This window comes from Nematolebias whitei, chromosome 10, assembly GCF_014905685.2.
Source record: "Nematolebias whitei isolate Nwh7 chromosome 10, NemWhi1, whole genome shotgun sequence".
In the NCBI taxonomy this organism is placed as follows: domain Eukaryota; kingdom Metazoa; phylum Chordata; class Actinopteri; order Cyprinodontiformes; family Rivulidae; genus Nematolebias; species Nematolebias whitei.
This window is the reverse complement of record NC_056507.1, coordinates 26,617,479-26,628,147: the sequence shown is the minus strand read 5'-3', so window position 1 is coordinate 26,628,147 and position 10,669 is coordinate 26,617,479. Positions and strand designations below refer to the sequence as shown.

At 44.2% G+C, this 10,669-nt stretch overlaps 1 protein-coding gene across 1 annotated transcript; it reads right to left on the bottom strand.

Annotated features, from left to right (window-relative positions):
- Positions 1–2,475: 2,475 nt before the first annotated feature.
- znf710a (zinc finger protein 710a) lies at positions 2,476–7,951 on the bottom strand. Its single transcript, XM_037683668.1, has 5 exons — positions 7,889–7,951; positions 4,149–5,655; positions 3,301–3,503; positions 3,052–3,226; positions 2,476–2,645 (listed from the first exon to the last, which is right to left on the bottom strand). The coding sequence occupies exons 1-5, from the start codon at positions 7,931–7,933 to the stop codon at positions 2,476–2,478; spliced, it is 2,100 nt and encodes a 699-aa protein (XP_037539596.1). The 5' UTR covers positions 7,934–7,951.
- Between the last annotated feature and the right edge of the window lie 2,718 nt (positions 7,952–10,669).

Below are 10,669 nucleotides of genomic sequence, written 5' to 3'. Positions count from 1 at the left end.
TTTTTGTGTTTTGTGTCACTATTTTTGGATAAATTATGAATACAACTCCAAAGATTAAAGGTAAATAAATTTATTTTTTCACAATATCGTCTGGTACACAACGTTATACATACAGTTCTGTTCATATTTTCACACGTACGTCTAATACAGATGTTTTTCTCCTTTGTATCGTCACTGAAATATTGACGGTGTGAACACAAAGCTGAAAAAAAAAACTCACAAAACTGAGCACTTTATTTTCAATGCATTATATCAACATTGCAAATGGATACCTTGTTTTCAAGTAACAAGTTTGAAAAAGCTAAGCAGTGGAAAACTGAATATATTGAGCATTTCCAAATCATTTTCCGCAGAGTCCACGGCCCTGTCACATGTTGGGAGGTTGTCGTTCATCACTTGAGACCAGAGTACAGCATGATGGATAGCATGCTCTCGCAGACACACTGGGGCACTTAATATTTCTGTCTTGAGTTTTTTGGGACAATGCTTGGTGAGATTCATCCATAACAAACAAACAAAAAAAAAAACGTATGAATGCAGGGTTTTGAAAACACTGCAGTGGAGACTTGAACCAGGGAAAATAACAGGAAAAAGGGGCGCTGCACCACCGTGGTAATCTTTAAAAAAAGATCTACAGAAGGTAAACCTGAATAGGATTTCATGAGGTCTGTGATTGAATCCTAAGAAATTCAATGTCCAAACAAGACGGCGAGGAAAGGGGATGGACGGCGCCCGTGTAGCTGCAGGATTTGATCAACTTCTTTGGTAAAACCATTAAAAAGGGGCGTTTAAATTTTCTTGTCTGTGTCTGAAAACATTCTACAGAAACGGATACATTCATAGACCGAAGATCAATACAGAGTGACGTTTGTTAATGCAGAACGGTAAGAAGTAGACACAGTGGTCCTTTTAGTGCAACGCACTGATTACAGCACCAGTCGATATACAAGAGGACTGATACGCTCTGTACAACAATTTACAATAAAGCACTGGTTGAAAGCTAAATTGAATTTAAGTCATTTTGCAGAGCTTAAATTTTCACAGTATAAATCAAAGTGAGTTGACCTTTTGGTAGGTTTTAGCAGGTGACAGAATACTTTCCCTTAACTCTTTACATCGATGAACCCAGCAGACAGGAAAAAAAACAGGATTATCTGAAGTGCAGTGAGACATGCAGTTCTTGATAAAAAAAATTTAAAAAAAAAAAGTGCTTTCATTTTAGGGCTCAGATGAAAATGTTAACGGGATAATCCAGATCTTTTATAGTTGGGTTTTGTTGAAAGGTCGACCTTACCTGTAGTGTTTCTCCATGAACAGCCTAAGCTTCGTTATGTAAATAATAATATAATGTGAAATTGACTGTGTTGTGAACTTTTATAAAATAATACAGTATGGCCTTGGTCCTGATGGGACTAACCATTAGCTCGTCCGTCCAGTCAAATTTAAATTATATTTTTCCAAACTTAGGTCACTCATCTTCAACAAGTGAGATTTTGGTTATAACCTTTCAACAGAACCCCACTACAAAAGTAGTGAACTATGCCCTTAAGCAACTGATTTAAAAACTTGTACAGTAGTCCCTCGATTATCGCAGAGGTTACGTTCCACACACACCCCGCCACCACCATGCGATAGGCGAAAAACTGCACAGTAGGAACGCAAAATTTTAGTATTTATATATATATTAAGGCTTTGTATGCCCTACCCACACTCTTGAAATGTTTTACTCTTGAACATGTCATTTTAACAACATACGTATATGTACTGTACAGTACTGCCAAAATTTTACTCACCAGCTCTGCAGAACAGCTGCACGGTTCCGGTTCTGCAGACCTACCCTGCAGAGATGAAGCCCACCGCCCCGTCCAGGTTGATGTGTGCGTGGATAATTGAGCTTCAGGAAGCTTCAGGATTATTTGTGACTTTCCTGCCAGTTCTGTGAGCTGAAGTGCTAGCATAGATTTGTGTTGCAAAACTTTCCCTCCGTTTCGGCAGAAAGCAGCAGCCGGAAGCACTGTTGGCTTCTGGGTAGCGTAGTTTTGACTGGCGATACAGTGTAGGCTTAATGAAAGAAAGCTACAAAATGGCAGCACCTGTCAGAAGTATTTTGTTGTTAACATTTTATCTCGTACGGCCCCAATCATGTGAGTAATATTAAAGTTGACAATCGTTGAAAAACCGCAAGAGTGAGTCTACGAAAGTCGAACCGCGAAGTAGCGAGGGACTACTGTATCTTATACTGCACATTTAAATAAAATAAGCAAATTTGCATTGCTTTTTAATAACACCATGATTCAGATTTAAAAAAAATGTACGATTCACATCTTGAAGCCTTACGAGCGATTCCAGTGCATACTGATGTGCAATTTACTGGGTGGTCTCATGTTATTTTAGCAAGGGGTCCAAGCTCTATGCCAAAACAACAGCAACAAAACAAAATCCTTGTTTGTTTACGCTTGTATTCACTTTAACTCTTTATGTCGTACTAAAGCGCCCTGCACTCTTCCCATAGGTGTTGTAGTACTCCACTTGAGATAGTTTGGCTACGTCTGGCGTGTTGTTGTTGTTAGCACGGTTTTCTCGCTCGCTGAATTCAAAACTCTCCTCTTCAAAGTCCTCCTGCCCTTCTGTCTCTTGGGGAGGCTCTGATAAAGAAAGGGAAGATACAAAGATGATCCCACGCTGCCCTCAATAACGCACACACACACACACACACACACAGATCTCCTAAAGACATATGGCCACATTGAGGACAGCTCGTAGGTGCCCCCCACGCCACTGATAGAGACAGGCATGTCTAATCCAGGCTATATTTACTAAACACATGGGAAGAGACTGACAGAAACATCAAAATAGTTGGCCACTGGATCTACAGTACACGCTGAGTCAAAGCGCATTAGGGACAGTCCGACTGACAATTATGTGACATTAAACCCTCAGAGCAGCCACCACCCCCCCAACTTGGAAATTTGCCACAGATAACCCATTGTCAGATTTAACCTCCGTCTGTGTCAAAGCCGTCTAATCAGGACAAGGGACGAAGTTTCTCACCATGTCCATCTATTGTGGTGTCCATGATGCCGTGTTTAACCTTCATGTGCCTGCTCAGGTTGCCCTTCAGGTTGAACTTGCTGGTGCAGTAAGGACACTTGAAGGGCTTGCTGCCAGCGTGGAGGTGCATGTGGCCGAGGAGGTTGTACATTCTGTTGAACGACTTCCCGCACACCTGAGAGAGGAACGATCATAGTAAGTACCACAATAGGATCCCATAAAGATATCCCTCCTTTGCTTACAACGCACCTTGCATTTGAACGGCTTGACAGGAAGGTGGACAATCATGTGTGTTTTCAGGGTCTGCTTTTGGACGAAGGTCTTGAAGCAGATGTGGCACTGGAAGGGCCTTACGCTGGCGTGGATCAACATGTGTCTCTTCAGGTTGGCAGACAGGGTGAACTCTCTGGCGCAAACGTCACACTTGAATTCTTTCATACCCTGGGGAACACAAAAAGTGTTTGGAGTCCTTTAATTAGTGTGTCCTTTAATTAGGAGTGTTTGAGAGGAAATTTAAAAAAAAAGAGTCATGAAGGAGCTTGCATGTGTTTGAATGTTTGCACTTTGGCATTCAATCCAACTCATGTGGAGTGTGTGTATAAAGAAAATGTAGTCCAACATTGTGTGAACAATGAACTCTTATAGAAGTTTTTATTCTATTTTTATGTTCATCTTCAACAGTGCATTGTAAATAAAAGCATTTTGTCCTATAGAATAAGAAGAAGCTATGTGATGAGAGATGATTCATCAGACATGAAGGGGAGAGGCTTTGCAGACAAAACAAACACGTGAGTTGGGGGTGGGGTTGAGCCACACAAAAACTCCAGGCCTTTGAACACTGTGTTTACAAAGCAACTCGTTTTAGAGAAAAGCTTGTGATGCAAGAGCACCATTTACCACAATTTTTTCCCTTGTAGTTTCTTACAACAGGCTCTGGGAAGATGACATTAGTATGCCTTTTTTATTCTAAATCCCTTGGACATTTGTGTGCTGAATAGTTTTCTTTTTTAAAGACTAGTGATCTACAGCAGCAGAAGGTTTGTCTGCTCTGAAAAGGAAAATACACATCTATAGTTTGCAGTATCTTTGGTGAAAGAGTGAGTGAGCTGCCAGTACCTTGTGAGTGAGGGCGTGCTGACGAAGGTGGTGGATCTGCACAAACTCCATCCCGCACTCTGGACAAACATATGGCCGCACGTTTTGGTGCTTCATCAAGTGGTTCTGCAGCTGGCTCCGATAGGCGAAGGACTTGTTACACTCTGTGCACTGGTATGTCGTAGGGCCCTGATGACTGGTTAAATGACGCTTCAGGTGGGCGTAAGTTGGGAACTCAAGACCACATTGGGTGCAGACGTGGCACTGGCCATTCTCGTGCTTATTCTCATGAGTTCTTAATTCGCTGGGGTAGGCAAAGCCTCGGCCACAGAAGCGACAGCTGTAGGGCTTGACGTCCGTATGCTGCAGCATGTGCCTCTTCAGGTGGCTGGTCTGCGTGAACGCTTTCTCACAAACCGTACACTTGTGAGGTCGAGTTCCCTGATGGGTGAGCAGGTGAGTCTGGAGGTGACTTGGCTGTTTGAAAAGCTTCCCGCAGTGTATACATTCATGGGGCTTAATTCCATTGTGGCCCAGGATGTGTGTGACAAGATTGTATTTAGATGTGTAAGACTTCTCACACATGCGGCACTTCCAGCGTTTCAGACCCTCTCCCACGTCCACGCAGTAAGACTCATCGATTTGAACATTGATGTCCAGTCTGTCGATCTGCATTCGTCTGGCAAGCCCCTCTGGGTCAGACCACAGCATGGCCTGGCCATTCTCCTCATATTCTCCTGGCATCGCCATATCGGCAGACTCATAAGTTGCTTCATTGGAATCATAATACCGGTTCTCCAGAGAACTTGTTGTTTCTGTGCTTGTCTTGAGGTTTAGTGCTTCCTCCTCCTGTTCCTCCACCACTGATTCTTCTTCCTTCCTCTCTTTCTCGCTAACAGGGCCGTCTTCTTGACCCTGTTTTGTATGTCCATCTGCTTGTGGCTTGGATGTACATCTCACACAAGATGTACAGTTTCCGCACATCTGTTCCTCTTTCAGAGAACTTTGCTGGGTCACTGGATTCTCTGACTTGCTGGGACTTTGCCTACTGTTCACATGTGCACAGGAAGGAGGGCTGTCAGACTCAAGTCTTTCTCCTTTAACCTGAGCCTGTGGAGCAGGTTCTTTGTGCGGGAGAGAATCACCAGAGTCTTCTACAGTCCTCAGCCTCTTGGGTTTTCCACGGGGCCCGGGCCGTCTTCTCTCACTGCAGTGGGGCTCGGGATCCCCAGCAGGCTCAGCCAGGTAGTCCCCATTGGCCCCTATCAGTTGGTCAGCATACTCGTACTCCACTGACTCAGGTGGTGGAGGGGGACACTCTTTGGGCTCCCCTGTGTAAAAGCCGTTTGGAGCAATGGTGGCCCCGAATATTTCATTCTGGGAGATGAGGCCAAGAACAGCCGCCTGAGCCAGAGATAGCACCACCACAGGCTCCGTTTGTGTGCCCACATCCACATGGCTCTCAGTCATCTTTGGGTAGGTTCTCTCCAAGCAGCCACTATTTTCCTCCTAAGAACGCACATACACACAGCAGAAGTCATAAATATCATAAATAAACTTGAAGGATATCTGTAACTGTCCTTACACTTGCCCACTGAATATTTTTTTTAATAATATCATATCATTTTATTCTAATACCTTGATCATCTAGTAATATTTTTTTTGTTTGTTTTCAAGGATGGGCAGCATGGTGGTGCAGTTGTTAAGAGCTGCTGCCTCTCAGCAAGCAGGGTACCCCGGTTCAAATCCCGGTCCGGGAGCCATTCTGGGTGGAGTTTGCATGTTCTCTCCGTGCATGCGTGGATTTTCTCTGGGTACTCCAGTTTCCTCCCATAGACCAAAAACATGCACGTTAGGCTGATTGGTAACTCTAAATTGTCTCTAGGTGTGAGTGAGAGTGAATAGTTGTTTGTCTCATTTGTCTCTGTGTCCCTGTGATGGAATGGAGACCTGTCCAGGGTGTCCCCTGCCTCTCACACAGTGATTGCTGGACATGGTCACCAGTGATCCCCGCGATATAAAAGGAAGAAGCAGGTAAAGATAATCGATGGATGGCTGGATGGATGGAGTTTTCCAGGATGACAGAAGCTTCGTCTTCGTTCCTTGGAATTCATGAAAATAATAATGTTGTTTTTTTAGGGTTTTTTTCCAGCGATGTCTGTATTCAGACTATGCCTTGCATCTTCGCTCTGAATCCACTGAACATTAGATTGAGGAGATAACACAGATCTGTGTTTGTGCATGGCTTCCTTCCTTGTTGGGCTTTAGAATAATAAAAAGAGCCCAACAAGGGATGCAGGTTCAGTCAGGAAGCTGACTTCCGTGGACTGTCCTTGACACTTCCTGTGGGGTTCTGGGACAGCCAGGCTGACCATAGTCAAGCCCATCACTGAGGGCAATCTTGCTCATTCATAAAAAGTATCTTGACTTCCTAATACCTACAAAACTGGGCTACTTTACCAAGATGAAACAGGCTGGTAGGCTTTTTAATATCCATGACAGACTGTATTTTGTATTCCAGACAAATGCAAAAGACTCGATTGTATAATTCGGAAGTGTTTCAGAAGCTTGTGTTCACCCTGCTGCGTGCAAAGGAGGAATAGCAAAACTGTGGGGAAGAGATTGTGGTAGAACCAAACTGGTCCTGCAAGGCAAAGGAGAAGTGAGTATTGCATGCCACCGATTTCAGATTATTTCACAGTGTGGATCCGACTGGTTGGGAAAATGCATGTGGCAAGTTCTGACCCTGTACTTTCTTTTAAAGACAGGACTCACTCTGCCATGTAAGAAAAAGCTGCTTCCTCTCCTGACACAATACTGAGAAAAGAAAAGAGTAGGGGAAGAGGAGATAGGGTGGGGGGTAAAGGTGTGTGTGTGTGAGTGTGTGTATGTGTGTGCATGAGAGAGGGGAGTAGACCTGGATGCCCTGATAACCACGTCATTTATAATTACTGCTTTTAAAGTAGTCAGACAGAGACAGACTGTGTGTTTGTGAGAAAGAAAAAGGAAAGAGACTGGGTGTGTGTGTTTGAAAGCATGTGCGTGTGTGTGAAAGAAAAGAGAGGGAGGGAGGGAGGTATGAAGGGAAGGAGAAAGAGCTGTGGGCGGGGGAGGAGGGAGACAGAGAGAGAAATGAGATGGAGGGGCTGAAAGATAAAGAAAGAAGGGGAGGGGAGGGAAGGGGAACGAGAGATTGAGTGAGCATGTGAGAGGAGTGAAGAGAGAGAGGAAAAGAAGAGGGTGTGTATGTGACAGTGAGTGTGTGTGTGTGTGTGTGTGGGGGGGCATCTAAAGAAAGACAGAGTAAAAGAGAAAGAGGTGAAGGAAGGAGGAGGAATGGGGGGGGGGGGGGGGGGGAGCTGTGGAGAGAAGAAAAAGCAGAGCAAAATGAAAGGCTGACAAAAATGAAAGAGAAAAAAGACAAATGACAAGCAGAGAGAGAGAAGGTGGAGTAATTACTGCGAGAGTGTGCGTACACTTTCACATTTAAAGTTGTGACTGAAAGGCACCTGAGGACAAACAATTAGAGCCGGGAGACGTGCAGGAACAGAGATGTTCCCACTGCAGCACCATGAGACAAGTCCTCTCCCTCCTTCACTCCTCTAACTTCAACATGGACATAAAAAACAAATGGAAAAACTCACGAACAAACTGTTAAACAAAGTACCCCCAAAAAAACATGAAGAGGAACATCTGCTTTAACACCCCCCCGAACCAAAACAACAAACAAACCGAAACTCACCACATTATTCCTGGAGTGATGCTTGAGGTGTTTCAGGGATCTCATCCTTCAGGAGAAATGAGTGGAGTAAAAAAATCCTCCTCCTATTTATATCTGTGAGAGCGTGGGGGGCGGGGCCACGGCTCATCCTCCTCCTACTGTTGCTGTTATCAGAACTGACTGTGCCTGCCCCCTCCCTCAACAAACACACACACACGTGCACACAAACACACACACACACACACAAGCATCACCCCATTTCTTTCTCTTCAACCCACCCTCTCCATCTCACTTCTTTTTCTCTCCTGTTTTTTTTTTAATAAACACACATCTTATCTCCCTCTCACTACATGACCCTTCAGCACACATTTCTCTTTTTTTCTGCTCTATCTTTTCTTAATCACACTTTGCATCGCTTTTTTTTTAACGCACAAACAAGTATTTAAAATCTAATCAGAAGTTCCTCTCTGCACATTCAGATAAGAAGATGGAAAATAAAACATCTCCAACCGCTCACACAACATACTGTACATGTCTGGGTGGAGGTGAGTGTCAGAACAAACAGATAATGACTGAGAAATCCTCAAACGTGTAACTTTCTGGGTAGAGTGAAGAGTTTGCTTCAATTGTTTCACAATTCAAACTAATTGAGGCAGCATAAAGTGAAAAAAGTGACGAAAAATAAAGAAAAGAGAGGAGAGCAGTTGGGAGGGAGATACATGGGGGAGAAGAAAGAATAAGGAAGAAAGAACAGGGGGGAGTGGAGGAAGCAAGCAAGAGTGTGGAGGAGAGAGAAAGAAAAAGAGAGAGAGAAAGAAAAGAGAACTGAGTGGGGGAGGGAAGAAGAGAATGCATCAAAAAAGGAAGAAGAAGAAGGGAAAGGAGAACTAGTAGAGGAAGAGGAGGAGGAGGAGAGGGAGGGGAGGAGGCAAGGGATGTGGTGAAAGACACAGAGAAAGAAAGATGGAGCGGGGGGGGGGGGGGGGGGGGGGAGGGAAAAAAAAAAGGGGGGGGGGGGGGAAAAAAAAAAAAAAAGGTAAGAAAAGGGGGGGGGGGGGGGGGGGGGGGGGGGGGGGGGGGGGGGGAGCAAAGTGAATGGAGAGAAGAAGGGAGATATAGAGAAACAGAGTGAGTGAGGAAAATGGAAAAAAAAAGAAAAACAAGAGAAGACATTAACTATTGAACTTCCAGGTTTGTTTCAGAAACAGCAGCTAGGCTGAGAACGGGCTGTGTGCTTTAAAGTGCTCACCACTGAACACCCCCCCCCCCCCCTCAATAATTAGACAGGTATTTTCTCCTAACTCACCTTTAACAAGTAAACACACACGCGTGTGGAAGTGAAGAAGATGTGAGGTGGAGGTGCACAACAAGCCCAGCGTGGACACATGCCAGTCGTGAAACTGTGCATAAACATTTCCTCCTAAATAACAGGAAAGGGCAAACCTTGAAAACCTTGATCAATCATCAGCAGCTGGGAGTGCTGCGAGAATGAGAAAGATAGAGAGAAGGGGGGAGGGATGGAGGAGGAGGAGGGAGAGATAGGGAATGAGAGTGAGCACGAAGGATAGGGAGGGAGAGGAAAGAGAAAGAGATTGAGTGAGGGTGTGAGTGAGAGGGGGGAGAGAGAGAGATAGCAGGAAGTCGAGGGAGAGAAAACAGAAGGAGAGCAAGGCGAAGAAACAAAGAGATAAGAGGCAGAAAGACAAAGAAACCACATGGAAGAAACAACAAGGGACACGTACATAAAACAACACAGAAGCAGCCTATGGGGAAAATGAAAAAGACACAGACAACAAAAGTTTGGGGGAAGAAATGCTCTGGCTTCTTGCAGGCCCAAATCTTGAAATAAAAATAGTGAAAACTTCTTTGCTTGTCCATTTATTTACTCTCAGTCCATTTGCATGAGACTTGAAAACACATGTGTACGGCGATGTTAGGCGTAAGATTTATTTAACTACAAATGAGAGACAGAGGGAGGAGTAAGTTACTTTGTGATTGTTCTGTTTGGAATCACAGGTCCAAGACATTGATGACCTCAGCACCCACTTCCAGACAGGCCCGCTCGGACGCTGTTTATCTATAGGACGAGCCAACGCAGCGCAGTGTCACATCCTCTCTGTGATGTAGGTCAAAGTTAGAACTTATTGTTTCCAGCAAGAGGGGAAAAAAAGAGAACAAGTCAAGGAGACGGAGAGCTGGAGCGAGGGGTGTGTGTGTGTGTGTGTGTGGTGGTGCAACAGATTCAGATATCAGCTGTCTGTTTTTACTCCGGAGACATCTCAATGAAACTGCAGAAGACATATTGATAACTCCTGGTTTTCTTCTTGGTGAGGTCAAAACATTTTCATGTTTTGATAAATTCACACAGGGACACTGTGGCACCTGCAGAAATATTTTAATGTGGTGACCAATAACCAGAGACCAGAACAAGAATTTCAGAAAATCTGTGATGTCGGACAACAATGTCCAAGCTTTGGCAACATGAGCGTTAAGGAATTACCTCAGTTTCATATTGTGCAGGTTGTATTACTGATGATGTGACACAAACCAGAACAGAGAACTCCTGGAGGCAGACCAATTTTAACATGTTCTGTATCTTTAAATACTTTACATACACACTAAGTGCTATAAACAAGTGGTTCTCAAACTGGGGTCTCTGGACCCCTGGGGGTCTGCGAGCCGGTGCTTGGGGGGGGGGCACAAAAATAAAATAAAATAAATACTGTATATATGTATGTATGTATGTATGTATGTATATATATGTTTATATGTATATATAAATGTATGTATGTATGTATGTAT